The 26,068-nt window shown below is 36.2% G+C and overlaps 1 protein-coding gene across 5 annotated transcripts in view; it reads left to right on the forward strand.

The window, feature by feature from the left end:
* Positions 1-25,259, forward strand: part of FRMD4B (FERM domain containing 4B) — a 301,185-nt gene extending 275,926 nt beyond the window's left edge. For 3 of the 5 annotated variants that reach the window (XM_016119211.2, XM_016119214.2, XM_016119213.2), the window contains exons 12-23: positions 3,390-3,466; positions 4,624-4,762; positions 5,231-5,372; positions 6,070-6,203; positions 6,300-6,419; positions 7,570-7,798; positions 10,364-10,420; positions 11,713-11,860; positions 14,612-14,731; positions 15,582-16,393; positions 19,399-19,531; positions 23,309-25,258. In XM_016119211.2, coding sequence (XP_015974697.1) covers positions 3,390-3,466; positions 4,624-4,762; positions 5,231-5,372; positions 6,070-6,203; positions 6,300-6,419; positions 7,570-7,798; positions 10,364-10,420; positions 11,713-11,860; positions 14,612-14,731; positions 15,582-16,393; positions 19,399-19,531; positions 23,309-23,432 — 2,235 coding nt within the window. In that variant the 3' untranslated portion in view covers positions 23,433-25,258. Of the gene's footprint in view, positions 1-3,389; positions 3,467-4,623; positions 4,763-5,230; positions 5,373-6,069; positions 6,204-6,299; positions 6,420-7,569; positions 7,799-10,363; positions 10,421-11,712; positions 11,861-14,611; positions 14,732-15,581; positions 16,394-19,398; positions 19,532-23,308 lie in introns of all 5 variants that reach the window. The other 2 variants (XM_036219480.1, XM_016119212.2) reach the window with 2 other exon arrangements.
* The last annotated feature ends 809 nt before the right edge of the window (positions 25,260-26,068 follow it).

Here is a 26,068-nt window from a genome sequence, read left to right on the forward strand (position 1 = left end):
TTTGTTACTAACACCATAGGTTCCAAAAAACAGCAAAATTTCTAACTTATAGCTACTAGTGAGTGTCACATAAACAACAATAAATACTAATAAATGACTGTTGTTATACTTTTTTAATGATCATTTTGGAAAACAGTCCAGTTTCATATTCTTAACTTTGTGTTGCAATGCAAATAAACCCCTCCCCCCTCCGCCCCCAATCTCTAAGAGTGGTAATTTTGGCTTGGGCAAAATGTTGTTTTTGATTTTAATATGAAAATTACAAGTGTGTTTGTGTATACACACATGCATAGATAATATATTTAATAGTCTTGTCCTACCTTGTAAGACGACATACTCAGGGATGGACAGTCCTGCGCTATATGGGCACCGGTATTCCCCAAATAATAGAAAATGTGAAGCATACTTTGCTGCCTTCTACCTTTGAAATTTGATCTCTTTCCTCAAATGCATAATGGTTTCTCTAAAACGCTTCATATTTCAGATGATTTAGAATATTCTCTATTATATGACAGACCATTTCTCTAATGTAGAGGCCCCAACAAGTCAGTCAGCTGATCATTTTCCCCTTTTCCTTCCATTGATCTGAAGTCTCTGCATGATTTTGACTGGGCAGGGGGGCGGTGGGGGGTGTAGGGGTCTCTTATTTATCCTTTAAGGAAAACATTGGCAAAAAGGAAAGAAAGGAAAATTAGTCAGTTGCCTGCTATATAATAGGCCCTGTCCTAGGAGGGTTGCCGTGAGCATCTTTCAGTAAATGAATCACTTCACCTCAGCTCCGTTGCCATTTTCAGAGTTTCATCCTGGCTTGCTGAGATCAAGAAAACCCAAATAATGTTAAGCACAATAGAAGAATGATTTCAGAAATTTTAAAAGAAAAGCTAGCATATTTCCAGCTGCCAGCTAGATCTAGTGCCACTATAATTAGAAATATTTTCCTAGCTTCTTCAAACGTTGATAAGAATCACAATAATAATAAATGTCTAAAATAGAGGCCCCTCAAATGGTTAAAAGGTGGAAATTGCACTCTTGTGTAAAACAGACCTGAGTTCATTTTATATAGAGGTGTATTATTTTAGTTTGATAAATTTGCATTTCTTCTTTTTTAAAAATACAAGAGTTCCAAGAATATAACCACTTAAGTTGGTGATTGCTAATATTTTGTCATACTTAGTTCATCCTATTTTTATTAATAAAAGAAATAAAACATTACTTGTAATGTTGAATTTTCTTACCCCGCGTACATTCTACCATGGCCAGTCTAGTGGCAACTGCTGTCACAAATGGTGTCATTCCAATTCACTTTTATAGTATTACAGGCAAATATATGAAATCGCATTTTGCATAAACTTTTAAAATTTCAGATAGGGAAATGGCTTTGCCTTTCAGACAAAATCTCAGTCTTGTTCCCATAACTTCTTTTGCAAACCCAGCTGCCACTTGTTTCAAATTCTTTAAGTAAACTGAAGTCCCTCACCTTTTGAGTAGGTTTTTGCTTGCAGGAAGCATGTTTGCTGTCAATGCAGGGACATGCTGAATGGAGGCAAAAGCGCTACTATATTACATTTGTAAGTGATAAGAGGAGGAGGTGGTGACTTTCAGAGATCATGTTTCAAGTCCAGCCCTGGTTTTTATGTGTGTGGGAATGGACACAAAGGAAAACACAGCTGAACTGCATTGTGGTTCTTCCTGTAAAACCTGTTCATGTCCAGGGTGAGTAAACCCGGGTAGAAATGGCTCCCCGGGACAGCCTCCGGTGAAATTCGCACCTGGATTCAAAGCGACTGACTTCCTAGGAAGTATCATCCGAATTCACACTGTGCCTTATATAAAAAATGAGTTTCTCCTCTGGGAAAATCTGCTGTTGAGAACTTTGCTCTTCTCTCACTGATCAGAGAAAGGAGTAGAACTGGGGAGGTGTCATTGGGTAAGAGTTGCTGATGTCAGTCAGTGTGTCAGCCGTGGGAGGCTAGTTTGTGAAATTGAGTTACACCTAAGTGTCTTATGAAACTCAGTTCACAACTCACGGATGCCGCTGCTGTCTGGGAGTGGGAGTTGGAGAGAACCTTGAGATTTTCTCTCACATTTCTGTCCCATTTTTGGAACTTCTGGATTAAAAGAAATGAAAGTCTTCAGTCTACGGACATTTTAGGAAATTGGTATGTAGCTTTAAGCTTTCACTGATAACTTTCAACCTGAGTGAGTGTTCTAGTTAGAGATGACTGCATGTTCAGACCACAAAGGGCTGTGTTCTTAATGTGTACTGTTTTATTTCACTATGTTTGGGATTGAGGGTCTAGTTTGAACACTTTTATCTCCTGGCTGCACATGCACAGTGAACGCATGCCGTTCCTTTACATGAGGTTTATGTGCTTGTGAAAAACCTTGATTCCTATACTTCAGGAAATGGTTTTGCTGATAGTGCATGGAAAAGAAGGTATTATTTAGATCATTAAAATGCTCTTTTAAGATTCTTCAAACATAATTTTAAAAATTCAGCCAAAGTCTAATAATGCAATAAAATCTATGTGGTGTTATTTCCCTAATCATCAAGACTAGGGACAGAGAAGATGAATTCAGCGATGAAGTCCAAGTTAAGAGATAAGATGAGGCTCAGACTAACCTAAGGGGCCGGAAAATACAGCAGGGCACACTCAGTTCTGTGAATGAGCTGCTTTTTACAAATTATGTGGTTTTCAAAAGCAAGTTGTTAGTAAAGTATGTTTTTCTCAACAAACTGGCAAGCTGCACAGCATGTCAGCAGTGAGAATATAGAAGTGAGTTCTATTTACAAAAACTGGAGGCTCCTGCTCAGAAACCAATTGGACAACTCCAGCATTCCACCCACCCCCCACCCCCCACCCCTTGCCTCCAATTCTGGTGCCTGGTTTCTGTAGCATTTAGGGGAACACTTGTAGGCGGGGAATGGGGAATCTGGCGTCACGGAGAATCACCCCTGTTTGAAGTTCGGGTTTACTTTCACTTTGCATTCTTTTGAAATGTAATCTGTGGTCTTACCGAAACATCCCTTTGAATTTCTTTCCATTTAAATATGAAGTCAACATCTTTGATCAGGAGGCATGTGCATACTGGAATCTACTAGGATTTCCTTACTCTTACTTAGTTGAGTCAGAGGAAAAATAGTATGCATGTACCTCACAGTCGCCTAGTTTTATTGTTTAAGGAAGATTGGTTGATGAAGCGAATATTGCTGTCAGAAAAAGCAATAAAATGGTTTTGAGTTGTAGTTGATTTGTAAAAAGACTGCGTCACATATTTGTGCTTAATTTTGTGCACCTCGATTATTTGATTATTAAGCTGATTTCTAGATTTAGTAAAGATTAGCATTGATTAAAGCTTTGTGGTTCATTGTTTTCTCATTTTATTAGCTATTCCAATGGAAACAGCTGGAGAATTTATATTTCCGTGAGAAAAAATTTGCTGTTGAAGTACATGATCCACGGAGGTGAGGATTAATTACAGCCTGGTTCTTCTGGTGACTGTGTGAATAATGCTGCTATGAACATTCATGTGCAGTTTTTACATGGACATATGTTTTCATTTCTCTTGGGTATATACCTAGGAGTAGAATTGCTGGGTGAAGTGGAAACTCTTTAAACTTTGGAGGAGCTGCCAGGTGGTTTGCCAAAACAGCTATACCAGTTTACATTCCTGTCAGCAACGTGAATGGTTCCATTTTTCTCCACATCCTCCCTACACTTGTTATTTTCAGTTGAGTTTTTTTTTTTTTTTTTTTTTCAATAGCCATCCTGGTGATGTGAAGTGGTAGCTCATTCTGGTTTTGATTCACATTTTCCTAATGACTGATGATGGCTGAGCATCTTTCCATGTGCTCATTGGCCATTTGTATATCTTTCTAGAGAAATGTTTATTCAGGTCCTTTGCTCATTTTAACGTTTGATCACTTAAAAAAAAAAAAACAGTTGCCCAAGTATCAACATTAATTAAAGTCAGGGTTGTAGTTTCTTTAAACTCTTCAGGAGAATTTTTTATCAGCCTTTAGTGGTTGGTTGCTTTTCAAACACATTTATGGATGTTTGGAGGTCAGAGGGATGGAGGAAACAGCTGTGACAAAAAAATGACCTGAATTCCTACAAAGAACATTGGTCCTTTTCTCCCATTCCCCACACAGCATCTGCCTCCCCCCCCCCCCGTCCTCTCTTTCACCCTATCTTCCTTTTCATCTGGTTGTGCACAAGCAGTATTCTGGACCAAGTTTGGACTTGCATATTTTCAACAATATTATTTTGTTAATCCTCTGATAATATCAGAGCCAGACAAGTCTATAGATCTGAGATGCTCTTTCACCTTGAGGAAGATGCTGATCCTGACCTTGTGATGGTTTTAACGGTTTTTAATTTGCCTAATTGTCACCTGCTTTTGAGTGTGTATATGTATTTTTTAACATGCTAGTTTTACAGAAAGATACTACATAGGTGCGAGTGGTTTTGTCATAAAAATGGAAAATCAGAACCCTGTCAGCATAAGAGTGTGACAGCCGAAAAGCAATTAAGATGTTTGTTACAACATTACTCGTCGGGTACATTTTGTGCTTGTTGAGGCCAGGGGCAAATAATTTGAGTGCTTTCCTAAATCTTTCAGGATTTCTGTGTCAAGAAGAACCTTTGGGCAAAGTGGCCTCTTTGTGCAAACCTGGTATGCAAACTCTTCTCTCATCAAGTCCATCTGGGTGATGGCAATTAGTCAGCATCAGTTTTACTTGGACCGGAAGCAGAGCAAAGTAAGTGACTAGAAGAGTTTCTGTAGCGATAAACTCCCGCCCCTCATTTGCTTTCTGTTCAAACTATAAGCATTCTCAGAAAAGATGCAAGCACGCGGATTTTTGTTCTAGGTTTTTTTAAACTTTACTACCAACTATTCTTATTTCTTTTTTTTTTTTACATTTTAAAAATGGGCAATGCTTAACCCAATTTAAAGCCATAAATTTGCCAACTTTTGGCATGCATGTATGGTGACATTTTAAAATTGATGATTGAAATATACCATGAGAAATAATCATGCACAGTTGTTAATATGTTTTAGCTACAAAGCTTAGTTCTTGTGTGTGTGTGTCTATATATATATATATATATATATATATATATATTCCAAATTGTTGACATTTCTATTCTATAATTACTTAATAATTTCATTAATTTGAAATAGGTGTAATTGAGTGCATTCCATCACAGTGTTGTGTACCTTTTAGGCAAAAATTCCTTCAGCTAGAAGTTTAGACGATATTGCGATGGATTTGACGGAGATGGGAACACCAAGGACCTCCAAACTGGTAACACTGGAGGCAAAAAGTCCATTCATCATGGCAAGCAATGGCAGTTTAATTTCTTCAGGTAATATTTTGGGCTTAGAGAAAAATGCAAGCAATCTTTAATTTATTTCACATTTTTTTGTTGGTGTTATAAACCACTTTTAAATGCGTCTTTTAACCCATCCATTATTTGGGAAATAAAGAAGCATATCAAAATTTATAGTATGCAGCAGTTTTGAATAAAATGTAATGTAAAGTTAAATATAAATAGGTTGTATAAATAACACTAGATGTAAAGATAGTGAGCGCCTATGGGTAGCTTCACGAAGTGTATGTAACTTCACTGAATTGAATTTTCTCATTTAGATCCCACTTTCAACTTGTGAATCTGAAGCACAGAACACTCCTTTGCCTTACTTGCTTGCTTGCTTGCTTTCTAAAAGAATATTCTAAACAGCTATTTCAAGAACACCTAACCTCACCTGCTCAGGAAAATAGTCTTTCCTTGGGTGTGTCTAAAACTTTAAACATTTTATCATTACTTCTAAAATGACTGGGCCGAAATGCAAAAGGCATATTTTATTACCAGGCTCCATTTGATGCCCAGAAGCATGAGAGCATGTACTCCAGTTTCCTTTTATTATGTTCAGAAACAAGGAGAAAAGAAAGAAACTATTATTTATTAGCAGATTTGGTTTAAAAATCCTTTGTCTTTTCAAAAGGAAGGAAACATTCCTTGTATAAACCTTCCCTGCCCACGCCCCTTCTAATCTCTCCAGGTTCTCAAGACTCAGAAGTTAGTGAGGAACAAAAGAGAGAGAAAATCCTTGAACTCAAGAAGAAGGAAAAGCTGTTGCAAGAAAAACTCCTGAAAAAAGTCGAGGAGCTAAAGAAGATCTGTCTGCGGGAGGCTGTGAGTTTATTCTGCTTTTGGGGGACTCTTCAAATTATGTTTGACAACTCCACCCAATGTCAATTATCCCCCTATTGATTCTTTTCTCTTCTACAGGAGCTCACAGGCAAAATGCCAAAGGAGTATCCACTGAATGTAGGTGAGAAACCGCCTCAGATCAGAAGGCGTGTAGGTACCACATTCAAATTAGATGACAACTTGCTGCCAAGTGAAGAGGTATGAGCACCAGCTCCCAGTGTTTCTAGTAACAATGAGATAGAAAAGCTGTTGAATTTGGTTGACTTGTTGCTTTGATTTTTGAGTCACTGCTGTACGTTTTTACCTCACCAGTTGAAAGTTGGATGTGGGCCAAATTGAATTCTTTCTTTTATGCACAGATCAATTAAAACTGAGTTATTTCTTGCTATGTTACTCCCCCAAACATAGAGAGCACCCAAATATTTATAAATTGAGAAACAGTATAAGAATTAATACCTCTGACATTAGACTCTTCCACTTAAAACTAAGTAGTAGCCTTTAGCAAATAGTTGAGCCTCTTCAAAGTCTCATTTCTCAGGTCTCAGTTTCCTTATCTACAAAATGGGAGTGCAATGATGGGTTTTTTCCTTCTGAAAGATGCAAGGAATATTCAAATGAGATAATATATGTATATAGCACGTGGGTATAAAAAAGTTAACAGATTCATTAGCCAGTATGGAACGTACTTTCTCATTTACACATCAGCAGACAGTGTGACCCTGCTCATGTTTCTTGTAGAAATTAACCATCTTGACTTTAGAACATAATAGCAGTTTTCATCAATAATAAAATGAGCTTTGATATTTATGGAGTGCTCACTGCATTCCCAGCTCTAAGCTGAGCAATGCACATATATTATCTCATTTAATCTTCACCATACTTATGTAAGGTAGATGTTATCTCCATTTTACAAGTGAAAAAAAATTAATTAAAAATTAAGCAGTGTGTTCAGGGTCATGCAGCCAGGAACCACCAGAAAGAATAATCAAACCCAAATGTATCAGTCTCTAAAGATTGGCATATGAATATAACATTCTGTGTCTGTGAATCTTGGGTTAAGAATCCCTTCTTAAAAAATAAGATCTTCCCCCAACCAACTGAATGAATGAAGAGCCGTTCTCTTTGAAAAGGAAAGATGTTTGGACTAACGAGAACTTCAAGTATATGGATGAAGGAGGTCTTGTCTTATAGGAAAATGAAGATACCTTGCAGTAAAAACTTAAGATGATTTTATTCTCAAAGAGCATCTGATTTGAGAATACACAAGAAAGTTGATTTATTACCCAGTGTAAGTGAGAGTGACTATATGTATCCATAAAAATAAAACAGTATCATTGTATAAATACAGGATCCTGCTTTGCAAGAACTGGAGAGCAATTTCCTAATACAGCAAAAACTGGTTGAAGCTGCAAAGAAACTTGCCAATGAGCCAGACCTTTGTAAAACCGTGAAGAAAAAACGAAAGCAAGATTACACGGATGCAGTGAAAAAGCTTCAAGAGATTGAAAATGCAATAAATGAATACCGAATTAGATGTGGAAAGAAACCCAGCCAGAAAGCAACAGTTATTTTACCAGGTTAGTAACAAAGTTTTTTGAGTCATAGTCAGGACTCTTGATGATAAATAGCATTTCCAAACAAGTTCATTTGGTGAGAGATAAAAGAAAGAACAGGATTAAAAGTAACTTTCTTAAATGGTTTGGAATTTAAGTCTTACAAGTATGTAAACTTGGTTTTCAATGACATTCTCACTATTGTAATAATACTATACTACTGCACCGCTTTAATTTTCAAGATGAAAGAGCTTTCACAATAGTCATTTATAATAAGACAGATTCACCTTTAACTGGCAAGGAATACATTTAACAACACAGAGTATTAAGAGAGCTGGGCCCTGCCCAGGAGTTTCCCAAAAGTTTTTAATGCAGCAGACCATACAGTTTTTTAAGGACCTATCCAACTTATGTGACTATAAAAGAGCTCTGTCATTCATGGAGACTATTTAAAGATATGGGCATATGTTTGTGATATAACAAGAAATGCAGAAAGGCAAGATACAAAATTATAACCACAACATGATCCCAATATTGTGTAAAATATGTACACATAAAAACTAGTTGGGAAATATTTTAAAATACTAATAATTGGGGAAATTCAAGTAATTTAATTTTCTTCTTAATACTCCTGTATTTTCACATTTTTCAACATTATGTGTCTAAGACTTTGACATTCAGAAAAAAGCAAACTGAAAAATATCATGTAGATTTCATGTCTAATCAGCCTTACATATTTTTCTTATTTTTTAAATGGACTTACATATTTATTAGCACAGTTTTTAGTTTTGAAAATGTGTTGAAATATGATTATATTTCTTTTGACTCCAAGATTCTTTTTTTTTTTCATATATAAACATCTGTGAAATTGGGATAATTCTTATACTCGATGATGTTATGGTTGGCATTATTTTTTTCTCTTTTTTTACTAGGACATAAAATAGTTTATACATCTTAGATTTTACAAGGGCGGTAACTAGGTTTTAAGTAAACTTGGGTTTAGGGCATGTGATTTTAAAAGCAGAGATAAGGCTTTTAGAAAGTGAATGCACAGACATTAACACACAAGTGTTAGTCAACTACAGCTGGAGAATTTAGGATGGCTTTGACTCTGAATGCAAAATCCAGTTGGCCTTGGTTGTGGTTATACTCTGTACTTACAGAGATGGGTGATTAACAGTGAACTTAACTTTCATAGCCATTTGTTGTGGCCTATTCATCCCCAAACTGTGCAGGATTCAAGTGTTCTCCTTTACAGTGACTGACATTTGGGCAGCAGATGGTGCCAACGGTTGAGCATTTATACTGGGTAGATTTTTGTGAGCGTGTCTGACAGCTGACTATACTGGCACTCTGCCTTCAAGCTTTACTGTGTGTCCAATTAAGAGATAGTCCACCTGGCTCTGATAGAGATTCACATTTGAAAGTGAATGGGGGAGATTCCCTTCATAACGTCTGTGAAGCTTACATTGAGGTGTCGTATTTGCCTGCAACTTTGCCAGTACTTGACATTGAGTAAGGAAGGATTTGCCAAAGCAGATCAACACATCTGAGACATTTATTTTTGCCAAATACATTATTTAACACTTGATGGGCATCAGTAATACTGAGAGCACTGTGGGCACATCCCATTACCAGAGTTTTTTCACCAGAACACTGTGTCTAGGTAATAAAAGTAATAAGTATAGCAAATGTTTATTGAACATTTGTTCTGTGCCAAAAATTGAGCTTGAGGCTTATATCCATTATTTCATTTAATGTTCACCTGAGCACTATTCACTAAGTATTGTTCTTATCCCCATTTTAAAGTTGAGCCAAATTATGCTCAGAGAACTAAGTAATTTACTGAGATTTAAACCCAGGTCTGTCTAATTCAGTGATTCTCAAACAAGGCAATTTTGCCCCCCAGGGAACATTTGGCAATGTCTGCAGACATTTTTGATTGTCAAAACAGTGTGTTCTGTCAGCATCTAGTGGGTAGAGGTTGAAGATCCTACAATGCAAAGGACAGCTCCCTCAAAAAAGAATTATCCAGTCCAAAAAGTTAGTAGTGCCACCCATGGTTGAAAAACCCTGGGCTAATTTCAATGCACCACCAAGTGTCCACACTCTTTTTTTTTTTTTTTTTTTTTTTTAAAAAGGTCCTTTTCTTCAGGAGAGGGGTCTAAAAAGAAGTTATACTAACAGTAGATTCTCAAATATTTGGATCGAGTGTATTTTACATAACATTTAGCATTTATGACACAAATAGTGTAATTTTCTTTGCCAGTTTTTGGTTGTAAACAATCAATGTATAGGGTAAAGTTTTTGTCATGTGGAGAAGCTAGTTTGAAAACTAGTTGAAAATGAAAACTCCCTTGAAGTTTGCTCCATTTTAAGAAATAGTTCAATGTAATATTTATATGATATATAAGATGTTTATATCTTCGGTAGTAAATGAGTCCATTCTTATAATAGTTCATTATTCTTAACGTATTGTAATTTGTTACACTTATCTAAATAAGATGCACTCCATTGAGAATTGCTTTATTAAACTCTATAGATATATAAATGCACAATTATACTAAAGGTGGTATTTTTCATTCACAGAAGACATAATCCCATCAGAGAGCAGCTCTTTGTCTGACACTACCACCTATGATGATTGTAAGTAGCTTCCTTTTTTCGGTTTAAAATATTATATGTTCTGAAATATTAAGATTATTTTTTAGTTAACTAAAGCCTATTTGCTGTTCTTTAGAGAACAGTAAAATAAACTAATATTCATGCAGAAAGACTGGGAAACAGGGATTACAGTTAACTTCTACACGGGTTAGCATTAAATACAGTTCCATAAGAATTGCATGATTTTGAGAATCAGAATACCATAACATGAGTAAGTGAATCTCTCAATAAGGATTTGTGAGGCTCTGTGGGATGTTTTTTGGTTTTGGAGTTTTTTTTTTTTTTTTTCACTTTTTATCAAAGTAATTGTAGACTCACAAGGAATTGTCTGAATAATACAGAGAGCCTTTCACCCAGCTTTTCCCAGTGGTCTCAATTTATATATTTGGAGTCCAATATCAAACCAGGAAATTATAGTGTAGACCATGATTATCACTGTATTCTGGATAACTAGGAGTTTATTTTCTTTTCCTTAGGAAGAAATACACATTCTAGAAATTGGGTTACATGTCATTGTGTCACTTTCATAGAGGTAGGCTATCTCTGTTGTGATGGCCTGTGTTTGTTCAACACATTTCATGATGGAATGGATTCCATATCAGGTGATAGAGTGTTCCCTTGTAATTCCTTGTGCTTAAATATAGTAGTGGCTATCTATCTGATATGATTTAATGAAATCAGGAAGCCACCAGACCCCACTGCTTTATCTTCCCCCAAGTTTTATGGTGCATGAAATTCCACCATTTCAGAAGTTTTTCTTTGGTCGTACTTGCCATTCCTCTTTGAAAATACAAGTTATCAGTGGGCAACATAACAAGTCCTTTGTCTTTCCGCATAAATCACTTTCATCGCTTTCAGTGACAGGATGAGCCTTAGGTCAGCCAAAGAAGCATAAGAGCTTAAAAGTAAAGGTGAACAAAAATGATCCAGGCCAACTTTACAGGTTGACTTCCTCTTGTCCCTTTGTACGCTGGGGTTTTTCTATAATATAACTTGAAAGAAGCCACCCATTCCACCTAACTGATCTCTTTGCTCAGAGTGAATTGAATTGCCAAAAGTTGGATCAGGCCCCATAAGAGTATTTACTAATTTTTTTTTGTAGTGTATAAAATACAAAAATGAATTTCCTAAAAGTTAGTGCTTCTAAAAACATCATCATCAGAACACTTTTGTTCACCAGATCTTCTGATTTCTATTTGTGGGTGTTTGCAAGGTATTTATTTACTTATTTACTTACCTACTTATTTATTCATTTAATCATTTACTTATTATAGCCAATGACACCTTCACTACTGCTGGGCAGCGATCAAGTTCAGTACCTCATTCTCCAAGAATTCTTCCTCCCAAGTCTCTCGGTATTGAGCGAATCCATTTCAGAAAGTCATCCATCAATGAACAGTTCGTGGATACCAGGCAGTCCAGGTGAGAAGTCACATTATTAATAAGGTGAATGCCTTGCAGTTATCAGATCTTTTCTCCAAAATGGTGATTATCTCGTTTATCCTTTCAGAAGGGGTTACTTTGTAAAACTAAATCATAGAAACTGACCCAGTTATTTGTGGTGACACAAGTAGAAGTATTTTTAAGAGCTCTTTTAAAAAAACATTTGGTTATTTCTTCATATTTAAAGTCTGTTCGGTTTATATTAAATTATAACTATATTAATTATACTCTGGATTTGGGTATAGTGTCCAAAGTTCAGTTTCATAACCCATGCTCTCGGGAAATTGTCATTAAATACCATTTTACCAAGCCAGCTGACAGAACTTCTGGTCTTTCAAATAAAAATGGGAATTTCAACTAATTTTAATTTGTAAAATAGATAATAGAACATTTTTCTCAGTGTCTCAGCTAAATATTATCAGGGCAATAACACCAGAGTTTAACAAGATGACAGACCAGTGATTCCCAAAATTGAGCTATATGGATTAATACTATTTTTTAAAAATAGGACCCAAGATAGGATTGGCAACTGTTTGCTTTGCCTAGAAAAAAAAAATGACATTTAAATATCAAAAATACATTTACCATCATCATCATCATAATTGAAGTTAACATTTATTTAGGACTTACTATATGCTGTTCAAACACTGTATGCTGTTCAGACACTGTTCAAAGTGTTTTAATGTATATTAATGAATTTAATTCTTACAACAATCCTGAAAGTATTACTATTGTCATTACCATTTACAGATAAGTACTCTGAGGATGAGAAAGTATAAATAATTTGTCGAGTTCATCAACTAATAAATGTCATAATTAGAAACCAAGTTAGCCTACTCCAAAAACTGGTGTGATTTTAGTCAGTATGTTATACCGTACCTCCATGAAGATGGAAATTAGCCTCAAAATAAAAGAAAATTATTTAGATTAAATGATTTTCACTTACAAAAGTAAAACAAACAGTTTGTTATATTTATAATTTGTCAAAGACCAGTGAAAACTTTTATCACGTATCAGCCCCAGTTTGTAAATTGGCATTTAAGAACTGTTGTCTTAAACAGTAGAATCCCTAGTGTCTAAAGCTATGCTGTTCAATTTAATTAAAAGTAAATAAAATTAAAAATTCATTTCTTCAGTCATACTAACCATTTCAAGTATTTAACAGGCACTTATGGCTGGTGTCTGTAATATTGGGCAGCACAGATATAGCACATTTCTACCCTTAAAGCAAGTCCTATTAGATAGCACTCAACAAGTATATTTATTATATTGGAGAAAACAAAGCTGTTTCAGCAAAAGAAAGAATTATAACTAAGAATCATTATCTTAAAAATTATTATCTCCACGTGCCCAGTAGCTTAAGGTGAGTTTGCTCTATGATCCGGCAATTTCACTTACCAGGAATGTTTCCTGTTGAACTAATTAAATACAGAATGCTCATTGTAGCATTTGTTTGTTTGTTTGTTTGTGTGTTTTTTTACATGAAGCAACCTTTGGTTGACCTCACAGATTGCAAGGACCTTGTGAGCTTACAATCCTTTATTTTTTTATTTTTTACACCTACAGCACCTGGTCTTCCTAGGTGGTCTCCCATTCAAGTACTAACCAAGCCCGTGACACTGCTTAGCTTCCGAGATCAGACAGGATTGGGCTTGTTCAGGATAGCATGGCCATAGAGAGCATTGTTTATATTAGTGACAAATTGAAAGCAACCCAAATGCTCAACTGGCATACTGTTTGAATAAATTATGGTAAATCATTACAGTAGAATGCTACACAGTCATTAAAATAACATTGTAAATGAATATTAAGCAACATGAAATGTTAGATATAATTTACAATTTTTAAGTGGGTTTTAAAAGAGAAATACAATAATATCTCATCTGTGTTGTTAAAAAGTATAAATGCTTATAAGTAGATATGCTTAGGAAAAATATCTGAAAATATTTAGTATTGACTGGCTATAGAGCTAAGGTATCAGATTATGGACATTTAAGTTTTTCTTTTATATCCGTGTTTTTTAACTTTTCTGCAATGAACTTGACATGCTTTTTTAATAAGTACAAAGTTAATCAAAGTCATTTAATTTAAAAATTAACTTCAGTTGTGTTCTCACTGTGCCGACAAATGGACAAAGGGATTTAAGGATACCGCCTTCTAGTCCAGGGTCAGCAACTGTGGCCCACTAGCCAAGTTCATCCTAACACCTATTTATTTTTATATGGCTTACGAGAATGGTTTTAAATAGTTAAAGGGGAAATCAAAAGCAATAATATTTCGTGATTTGATAATTATATGAGATTTGAATTTCAACGTTCACAGTCAAGTTTTATTAGTACACAGCTACCCCATTCACTAACATGTTGTCAACACTACTTTCACACTTCAAGGGCAGAGCTGAGTAATCGATCAGAGATCTGGCCCACAAGCTAAAAATATTTACTATTAGACTCTACAGAAAAAGGATTTGCTGTCCCTATTCTAGTTGCTCTGAATCTATTTTAATATAAATACTTGTTGTAAACTTTTTTACTTTTTCCTTCATATTAATGACCCTGAGGGTCAGACCACATGTACTTCCCTAAAACTCATCTCAGACGTACCAGGATACTAAACCACCAAGACACCCTTCCCATGTTTATCCCCATGCTCTCTTTCCTTCAGCTTATGACAAGTTTTCCAGAGAAGTTGAGAGACTTATGATTTCCTGATTTATTTTTCCCGTCACAGAGAAATGCTGTCGTCACACAGCAGCCCTTACAAAACTGTGGAGAGACGGCCGCCAGGCGGACGAAGCATGCCCACCACGCCAGTTCTCACCCGAAACGCCTACAGCAGCAGCCACTTGGAGTAAGAGCGCTTCATTCCAGTTGCTTTGGTTCTGTTAATTTTTGCTTTAAGGTTCTGTTTTATTTTGTTGTATTTTGTAGTCATTTTAAGGGACTTTCTACAATAGGACTCTTTTATAGATCTACATTTTCTACCCACAGTTTCACATATGTAATAACAAAATGTAATTGAAATGTATTTTGTTTGTGTAGATGTTGGGGTTTTTTGTACCTTAATTTTTCCAAGACATTACCATTCATTATTCAATGGTGAGGATGAAGATAATGACAATAGCAATATTTTGAACTGTTAATTGAAGACTGTGCTATTTTATATGCTCCGTATTTTTAGTCCCCACAAGCCTACCTGTAGATATTAGATACTCCTTTCACAGAGGAGGAAGTGAGGTTCAGAGAGGTTAAATATCTCATGCAACCTCACACAGCTGGGAAATGGCAGAGCGGTGACTCACCCATATGTCTCCACAGTTAGAACACAGGCTCTGTCTATGAATCCTCTTATCCTATTGGAAAAGAGAACCTTCCAAAGACTGGGTTTGCTTTTGTTTTGTTTTGTTTTTCAGGCTTTGATGTAGGTTGTGTATCATCAGTTTATCTTCCTTATTCTCAAGAAAGGACATGGATTACACAGTTGACAGAACCTGGTTCTTTCCTTATTTTGATCAGAGCAGTGAGCTGTGTGTGAACCAGTGGATTACATGAACAAATGGATTCTGTTGTGCAGTCAGCTTTGGAAATCTTTAAAGTCCTATTGCAATCCCATTGCTATTGAATCCTTCGGTGTGGTGTTCTTTTTCCTTAATTCAGTCTTCCTTTCCTTTCTCTTACAAGTTTGCCTTTCCCTCTTTCAGACCTGAATCTTCATCTCAGCACTGCCGCCAGCGGAGCGGAAGCCTGGAGTCCCAGTCCCACCTCCTCTCTGAGATGGACAGCGATAAGCCATTTTTCTCCCTCTCCAGATCCCAAAGAAGCAGCAGCACAGAAATCCTGGATGACGGGTCTTCTTACACCAGCCAATCAAGCACAGAATATTACTGCGTGACGCCAGTTGCCGGCCCCTATTATACCACCCAGACCCTGGACACTCGCGCCAGGGGTCGGAGAAGGTCCAAGAAGCAGAACGTTTCAACCTCAAATTCAGGAAGCATGCCCAACCTAGCACAAAAGGATAGTTTGAGGAATGGCGTCTCCACAAAGAATCAGGAGCAGCATTCTTCCAGTTACTATATCGCCGGGTACACGCCATATGCAGAGTGTGATCTTTATTACAGTGGTGGGTACGTCTATGAGAACGACACTGAGGGACAGTACAGTGTCAATCCTTCCTTCCGAGCCTCGGCCCACTATGGATACGACCGCCAAAGAGACTATAGCAGGTCCTTTCACGAAGACGAGGTCGACCGGGTGCCTCATAACCCATATGCAACTCTCCGGCTGCCGAGGAAGGCTGCTGCCAAGTCAGAACACATCACCAAAAACATCCACAAGGCCTTGGTTGCAGAGCACCTGCGTGGCTGGTACCAGCGGGCCTCTGGGCAAAAGGAGCAGGGGCACAGCCCACAGACTAGCTTTGACTCGGACAGGGGGTCACAGAGATGCCTGGGGTTTGCCGGGCTACAAGTACCCTGTTCTCCAAGCAGTAGAGCATCTTCCTACTCTTCTGGTAAGAATATTGCATAGGCACCTGATACCCTGATTTCATTTACCTCCTGTTCTCCTCCCACCCAAAACCACCCCCCTCAAGGATCATGAGACCAATACCCAAAGTCAGGAGAATGGTGGCCATTGGGTGGCTCCGCGATATGAATTACCAACTTACAAACAGTTCCCTCCAGGTTGCGGAAGAACACAGTCCATACCAGTCTCAAGAACCAGGTTGTTGACTGAAATTCCACATTTACTGAAGACCTACTCTATGTGCTGCCCTGCGTTAAGGGCGTCCACATATTTTATCTTTTCTAGATTTTATATTGACAGTCACATCTCTTAAATATCTTCAGATCACTGATGTTTGATATATTAAAAGATTAGGATAAACCCTTCAGGTACAAAGAAAACAGAATTATACAGTCTTTCCCTGTTCTCCACCAGGAATTTGATCATCTAAAGGCAGTTTGTTTTGAATGCTCAGGTACCTATATAAGGTTTCTAATAATTGAGAAAGGAGCTGGCATTTAGGCATTGTTCCTAGCACTGTTCTAAGTACTTAACATGTCTTGACTCAGTTCAGCAATCATATATACTCTAGTTTACAACTGTTAAAGGCATTTTAAAGATAATTTTGATTAGAGATATTCCCTTTGTGCATTAACTTTAGCCCCTAACTCCACTAACATTTGTGGAAGACTTACGGGATGCACCCAGCTATACTGAGTACTTGAAGTAGAGAAATGGGAGAAATAGGTCAATAAGAGGAGTGTCTGTCCATGGTTTAATTTACTAGCAAATAAATAAGCAGGCACATCTAAGATGTCGAGGAGCCAGTGTTGAACTACTTCCTGGCTTCAATGAGCTCACAGTCTAGGTAGCAGCTAGAGGAATATATGAAAATTAAGCAATTTTAAAGTTTCTAAGAAATGAACGAATTCTTGAACTGCATGAAAACCTGAGGGCATGAGTCTTGCCCCCTCCTTCAAGCATGACACCTCAGTGAGGCATGCACAGGGATTCCTGAATCATTGGGTAATAGTCAATGAAAACTGTACCTTTAAAAGTTTCATACGCTTGTTGACAAAAGGCATTTCCATGGAGATTTCTGTTTGGGTTCAAGTTCTCTGTGTAGGACTTCGTACTTCCGCTAGGGCTTTCCCACCTGATACCACATCTAACATATGAAAAGGCTCCTGTAATTATATCTTGTTATTTATGGCTCTGATCTGGAGAATGCCTCTCTTCCCACTAAAGTTCAGGGTGTTGCATGAGAAACTTTCAGAAACCAAAACCTAAGCAGAGTGCTACAAGGAGAGAACCAGGCAAGAAGGGCTGAGATGCATGTGGATGGTTATCAGGGCACTGGGTCGGAGTAATGCTCCTTAAACAGCAAGGCTGGGGAGAAGCAGATGTAACCCAGAAACAACATTCCTAGCAGTTGGCTCACTGTCTGGGGCAAAGGTGAGAATGGAGTTAACCCTTCCTGATTTGGACCTTGTGTGAGCCTTGCTGATTCCAGCAGGATTTGGCCACACAGACCAAAAGACATCATTTTCTAAGGACTTAGAGGTATGGAATGAGTATTCCCAAAATTCCTTTTGGAATTTTCCTCATTCCTGGCTATGTGTTATACAACAGGCATGCATCATTCTCATGGAGAGATAAGTATCTGATTATTTGCCAGATTAGTCAGGGGTTTTGTAGTTCCTCCCAGCCACCTAAAGGCTCTCTCTCTCAGTGACTCAGCCTCCATTTATTGGCAACATACCACATGCCACGCAGCATGCTCAGCACTTTATATGTACTATCCCACTTAATGTATGCAACAGTTCTATATGGTGAGTGTTGTCATGTTTATTACTATTATCCTAATTTTGTAGCTGAGGCAGTTCTGGCTTAGAGAGTATAAATGACCCTGCCCAAGCCCCACAGCTAGTAAGTTATGGAGTGGGAAGTCTATCCTCACACTGATATCTTAATCACCAAGTCTCTCAGCCCCTGACTGACTAATGAAACATTCTTGGAAGCTCAAAGTGAGAGTGTTACATCTTTGAGCCAAAACCTGGTGGCATCCAGGGCCACAGATGAGTTTTGAAATGTGTTTCTCCCACACTGGTCACATGTGCTTTGTGGGTGTGAGAGAGAAGAGGAAGTTAGCTGTCAGGAACAGAAAATGGAGGAAAGCTGGAAGGCCCATGAGTAGTGCTGGTTACCTGACTCTTGGATGATCGTCATGGAACTGTGGTCACCTGTGCATCCTAGGCATGGAGTAGAACTGATTTTAGAGGGAGAATAACAAATGCCTAGCGATGAGGCATTCACTGGGCTTTGTTCCCAAATTATGCCCTTGTTATGTTCCAGTCCAGTCCCCCAGTACAACCAAATCTGTTCTTCCTGAAATCTTTCCTATATTGGTTACCTTCCCCTCCTCTCCACCTTTTCCAAAGGCAAAAAATATGCCTTGATCCTCCTTGTGACTGGTATTGCCTTTGACTAAGGAATGTTTTTCCTCCAAAAGCCTCCAAGAAACTCATCACCTTACCTTTATAACTGAAGTCTTATGTACCCAACCACCATACCCCAAATATGAAGATTCTCTCAATATATGAGGTTGTTTTTTTTTTCTGCCTTGTCTTTTGGTTTTTTTTAATTGCACATCTTTTAAATAACCTTATCCCCATTATTAATAATAATAGTTATAATTTATTGAGAGATTACTCTATGCCAGTGCTAAATATTTTCAGACATCATCCTGATATTATCTCTACACAAAATATATTTATATCATTAACCCCACTTTACAGATGAATAACTTGAGGCTTAAAGAGAATGAGCCATTTGCCTAAACTCACAAGGCCAGTAAGAGACTAAATTGGAATAGAAACTCTGTTGATCTAAACATGGCTTTTAATCTCTCCTCTGTTCACAGCTGATTAGAATGTAAATCTAAATGGCATAAACAATTTTCACTTTAAATATTACCACTAATTTTGTCTCTCTTTCCATTTTTATTTCTAGTGTCTTCTACAAATGCTTCTGGGAACTGGAGGACCCAGATAACCGTAGGGCTTTCTGAATACGAGACCCCGGTACATTCATCTTACACCAGCTGCTATGGCAACATCTATAATCCTTTACTCTCTCCAGGCAGGTAAGGAAGAAATGGTTGAAAATTATTGTAGCCTGTTCCTGGACCAAAGAATTCAGGAATCCTATTTTCTTTTATGAAAGAAACCTAGTAACCTAGTTCAGGGGTTGGCAAACTATAAGCCTACGGGCCAAAACCAGCTGCCATCTGTTTTTGTAAATAAGTTTTACTGGGAAACAGCCGTGTTCATTTATTTCCATGTTATCTGTTGCTGTTTCTGCACTATGAGGGCACAGCAGGGTAGTTGTGACAGACACAGTATGGCCAACAAAGCCAAAAATATCTGACCCTTTAAGGAAAAGCTATTGACCCCAATCTAGCTCATTCAAATTTAACCCTGTTCTTAGAGTTCTGTACATTAAATTCTGTGTTTGAAGGGTTTATTTTTAATTGCAGTACTTGAAATTATATTACTGATTTATCCATGTAAGAATCTTCTGGAACCTTGCAGGAAAAAAAATTTCTACTCCAGAAAAAGCTGTTCATACCAAGATTCCTCATAGACAGTTGGTAGGCTCACTTTCAAACATTTGCCTTTTATGTCTGATCCTATATTTATTAAGAAGAAACAGACACAGGCAGCTGTCCTACTTGTAAAAGTAAGACTTTGTAAACATTTAGAGGAAATATACAAGAACAGTTTGTTAAAATGTGATTTTGAAAAAGATTGCAAACTCTGAATTACTTGTTTTTCAATTATCTGTATACACAGAAGTTTGAAGAGGTCATTTCTCCCTATCACTTTCTCACAGAGTATAATCCACACCCATGGTACCAAGAAGTAGAGCATTTTCTTTTTTTTTTAGAAAATTTAACTTTGCTTTCATTAAATCAGATGTTTCAGGCATAGGAGACTTACACAGACTATAATTTATAAAGGTCTTTATATGGGTGAATTTAAGAGGTTAGTTTCATATTAAAGCACTCAGTGTTACAAGCAAATTGGAGATTTTCATCTCCAAAAGCCTTATTTTTCTTCTCCATATTCAGTGGGAGTTTTTCTTGGCTTGAAATATTATTAGGCCAATTGTCTCAGCTTAACAAAGGGTGTGCTCAAAATAGAATTTTAATGAAAATATACCTAGGAGGAGGTCAGATGGCTTGGATTTCTGTAAATAATGCTTGAGAATGAGAAGCAAGAACTGAAAGGACTTTGACACAAAATTTGTACTAAACTTTTTTATTTCAGTTCTAATCATTTTGTATAATACATTAGCAAATAGCTTTCATGTTTATATACTTTTACTTTACTTTTTGTTGACTCAGTTAGAAATGTTATAGAAAACATTCAGTGTATAAGACAATTCTAATCGTATCCTTAACACCACTTTCACTGGACTTGGAAAGTGCGAAACATTTTTAGGGAACTTTTAAGGAGTCTGCCCATCTGTTGGCTTGATTAGGGGAGTTTTATGTCAGTGGGGCACAATGAACAGGAAATTAGAACTATTTAAAGATCTCTATTTTGTGTTGTATGTGTGTGTCTCTGTGTCCGCGCATGTGCGCATAATGTGAGCTCATTGTGAAAAATTAAAATTATAAAAGGATAAATAAGTAGGAAATAATTTATTCGTAATGCCACTATCTAGAGAGAGCAGCTATTAACATTTTGGCACATTTCCTCCATTTTTCTGTACCCATTTTTAACATGATTGTTATATTACATATGCGATTTTATACCTTCATTATATATAGTCCTACATCCCAGTTTTTTACTTAATGTCATAATATAAACATATTCCTGTATTTTTTAAAAACTTTTTTAAACCTTATTTTGTGTGACCAATATGATATTCACTAATAAATACACCAGTTTATTTAACAGTTCCTCATATTTCTAATTTGAATGATTTAAGATTTTCTTTTTTTTTTTTTTTTGAATTGTAGTAATGCTGCTCTTAACATCTTTATGCAAAATATTTGCCTGAATTCCAAATTATTTCCTTAGGATAAATTCAAATTGGTAGAGTCAAAAGATTAAATTAAAACATGTATTTTTTTAATCGCTTACTTTTTAGAAAAGTTTGCCAGTTTTCCCTCCCAGACACAGAGTTAGGGGTGTGCTTATTTCCATCTACATGTCTATTTAAGATTTTCTTTAATTATGTTATAGTTTGATCAATTTAAGTTGACCTGTTAACCTAAGGCAAGTATAACAATCATCCATTAAGTTTTAGCAATTCTACCCTAAAATTTCATGTTACTGTTAATGAAAACATAATTTTTAAAATAAGAGAGAAATTGGGTTTCGAGATTAAGATGAAGAACTTTAGATCTCTTAAATTAAAGATTTGAAATGCTTAGCAATAGATCAGTGATTTTTTAAAAAATAAATGAAATACATATTGTTTAAAGAATTTTTTCCCCAGAATGTCCAGATTTTAATACTACAGAAAACTACAAATTTTACCAATTTTTTTTCCTTAGTATGATTTGGTATAATTGTCAGCGGCATAAACTTTCCAAAATTAGAAATGTTAAAGTCTCTTATGCTACCTCATATGTAATATAGTCTAAGTCTTGGCTCTGCTGCTGCCAACAGTGTTTTCAAATAACTTTTTCTCTTTCACTTCCTGTTTTCCATTTCCCTTCCTCTACTTTATCTTTATCTATCACTAGGCAAAAACCAGGGCTTCTGTCCCAGAGAACGATTGTGTCTCCAGAAATGAGATCAATTTTAAATTCTCTTTTGCTAAGTGTAGCCAGCCGTAGTAAGTACAGTCCCTCTGGTCTGAGTGTTGCTTCTTACACAGCAGGAGTTCTGCTTGCTCTGACTGATGTGTGAAGTTATGGAAATCTGACTTGGTTTTTATATTAGATGAAAACATTAAATACCTGTATTCACATAGTGTTTATTTCCAAAGCTCTTCTTCTAAAAGGCTTTTTATCACTTTTACTAAAGGGCATTGAAGTTTAAGATAAAAAGAAATCTACTAACTACCTAACCTATTCTAACCCACTATTACATGAATGAGGTTTTACTTATTGTAATTGTTTGTGTAATAGGATGCTCTCATTTGGATATACCATCAAAATATGCCTCTGATTTTTATATATGGTACTGTTTCCAATTTACACTTGGCCTATATACCCTAGGGATCTAAAATATTTCACAAGGTGCCCTGGCCTTCTAAATATATTCCTTTAACCCTAAAGAAAGCATCTAGCATATTTTCTTAATCAGAAGAATACTTAAAATGTGGCTGTTAAAAATACCTTTTAAAAAATTAAAAATATGATTCTCACACAAATGGAAAATGGGCATGTGTCAAAGATCTATCTAACTCATTAATGAGAGAACTGACAGAATGGTAAAGCTGGTTCCAAGAGAATTTAAAACTGTATTCAACACACTGAAAGAGAAAATGCTGGAATAAGATTACTAGATTAGATACAAAACTAGTTAATGTCCTACAGGGCACTAAAACTATAACTATGATCTCTTTTACTAAACAAAAGTTTTTTTGTATTTCTTCCAGACTAAATACACACACACACACACACACACACACACATTAATGTGTAACTTAACACATTCTGGGTCCTAATCGATGGTTAATATAAATTAGACAAAGGTGTATATTTCTAGAGAATTAAATATTTCTTGCATGGGCCTGTTAGACAATGCTCCAGGATGACATTGAACTACAGTCATCCTTTGCCTTGTTGCCAAGTTTTGGATAATTTTCTTAACACTGCTTTCTACTAACTTTGAATGTAGTAATTTTTGTACTCAGAACAAAAATGACCACAAGTAGTAACTTCTGTGGTTTCTTTTAGTAGACAATACACAGAAACCAGTCAACTGGACAGTACAGATGGAAACCGGTTGGAAGACAACCTGGAGAGTAGCGAGCAGAGGCTCTTTTGGCATGAAGATTCAAAGCCTGGAACATTAGTCTGAACTGCAGTTGGACCTCTTGACCAAGCACCGCATTCTCACACTAGTGTGCCTTGCAAAATTTGTTCATTTTCCCAGAAGGCTAGCTATTTGGCTTTAGAAACATGAAGGCATCAAAGGTCGAAGAGTGGACTCACCTTGCCCCAAAAGTGAAACACTAAGCCACACAAAGCCCCTGAATGACAACCTGCCTTTCAAAATCCAGGCACTAAGCTAACAGAACAAAGTCAGACCACGCTGAACCATTGCCAAGAAAGGACTCAGCCTTTATCAATAGCAAGCACTTTTTAAGGGAATAAAAGTTGTTGAAGGGAAACCTCAAAACTGTGAAGTGTGTTCAGGATCTCCAGGAGGAAAGAAGGACAGGAAATATCAGCACAATTCAGAATGATGAAAGAAGGGAAACCAGAGCTCCTTTAGTTGTTGCTTACCATCAGAAAGTTTGAATTTGTGAGCTGATGAAGAATAACGCTATTTCTACATGGACATGAACAATTTAGACAGTATTGGAAAATTACTTGAAGAGAAGCTGGATTTTCATTGAAGTTCTGAATGAGTGTAAATGTTTTTAGGATATTATAACGAGTGATGGTTTTCATAAGCACCATAAAATGGGTTCCAGAAAGACTTATTGCCGTAGCATCCTGTAATATAACTTTATGGTAGCAGACTGAGGAAAATGAAGCAGCCCACTGAATAATTGACAAACTCTGCTTGGAGAATTTGCTGAGGTACAATATCATTGAGCTTTTTTTTTAATTATTATTTCTATCCTAATGGCATGATGAGCTGTAATTCAGGCTGGTAGCTCTCCAAGTTGGCTGTCATTTGAAATGGCAGACTTGATATAGAAAGTTTTATAATCAAGATTTTGAAAAAGCATTTTAAGGTGATACAGAAAGAATGCAAACAAAAAAATTTTTAAATCATTTTAGATGAATTGTGTGCCTTAAAATGGTGACCATTAGAAAAGTAAATGTCTGGATTTCAGTTAGTTCTAGGTCACCAAGTGACAAAAACAAGATTCGTCATTACAAGAACAAACAAACAAACAAAACTCCAAGCTGCAGTAGATTTAATTATGAGGCTAAAACTACCTCATACTTTCTGTGGAAGAACTAACTAGTATGGTTTATGGTTGAGTATTTTTTAAACAAATATTTCTGTATTCCAGATTAATCTTTTTTGTCATCTTTACTCTGCTTCAAAATTCCTTAAAAGGTGCTCCTTTTATACAGGTTTCTTGTGCATATTGTGAATAGAGAAGTTTCTGAACAACTTTTTTGGAACATTTTCTATCTATATTCCAAAGCATGTAATATATACATAAAGTTGATTCATTAAACTGGTCCTTAGTCATTTGTATCATTAAAAATGAAGTTTGGGGAAGAAATTTGGAACAAGAAATAGACATGCAAAAAAAAATAACATTCTTTTTGCATATTTGTATAGCTTCCTAGAAACAGAAATATCCTTTTGCATATTCTTTTACTGTTCTGACTTTTTAAGACCTATTATTTTTTTACATAGGTCAATAAACTAAAGGTGTGCTACTGAAAATGTTTACGTACTCTTCCATTTATGTTCAGGGTTCATACAAAGCAGTTTAAGGTACTCTACTTCAAGTAATTATGTTGGACTAGATTGCAGTGTTAGTTATAGTGTTATTGCAATTTTTTAATTCCAAGATGCAAGTTTTTTATATTTATATATCTGAAATCAGGGTGCATCTTTTGGTTAATGATATATCCTAGTTGAATTGGTAGTGTTTTTTCTTTCTTAGTGATGCATAAAATAATGCTATGTCTCACAATAAAGTTGTCTTAGAATGGAAGAAATACAGTAGTTTATTGCCTTACAGAGGATAACGGATGTAAATTTTTAGGTCCCCTAATCTTGAGAATGGTGTTTATTTATAACATATAATTCATCCTACTTTCACAGGATGAATTTTTAAATTCAAGAAAAGTTTTCACCTGATGCCTTTTTATCCTGCAAAATGGGTGGTGGGGAGTGGGAAATGATGAGGAGGAAGAACTTAACATTTGCAAGCAAGTACCTTACATGGAAATGACCTTTTGCTGTTCAAGAAATAGTATGCTCAGAACTGCAAGTGTGCCTTGAAGGAACAACTGGAACTCGGCTCCCAGATGGGGAAAGAAGGTGTAGAAATGGAAGCACAGTGGGCCTAGGGTATAATTTCCCTCCTAACTTTTTTGAAAAACATCTTTCAAATCACTTTATTGTTATGTTTATTCGAAACCAAAAGGTGACAGAGGTAAGTTTTTCAACATGTAAATTTCCTTTCTTATTACAAAATATAGTAATGGTAAAAATTTTAAATACAAACTCAAAGGAAATATATAACATAAAAACGATCATGCCATAGAAGTGGAATGTTATCAGATATAACAATTTATTGTATGTTAGTTCAGATTTTTTCCATGCATGTAGTCTTTCTAAAATACAGCATCATGTTACAAGTAGTTTTACAACTCTTTTTTTCACCTTACACATCATGAGCCTCACTCTGTATCAATCTATAGCAATCTACCTCATAAAGTTTTCTGTTTTACAAGATGGATTTAAAAATTGCCTCACCTTCCTTGATGTTCGATTTATCTATATTTGAGAAAATT

The sequence above is a fragment of the Rousettus aegyptiacus genome, unplaced genomic scaffold (assembly GCF_014176215.1).
Source record: "Rousettus aegyptiacus isolate mRouAeg1 unplaced genomic scaffold, mRouAeg1.p scaffold_m13_p_4, whole genome shotgun sequence".
Classification (NCBI taxonomy): Eukaryota; Metazoa; Chordata; class Mammalia; order Chiroptera; family Pteropodidae; genus Rousettus; species Rousettus aegyptiacus.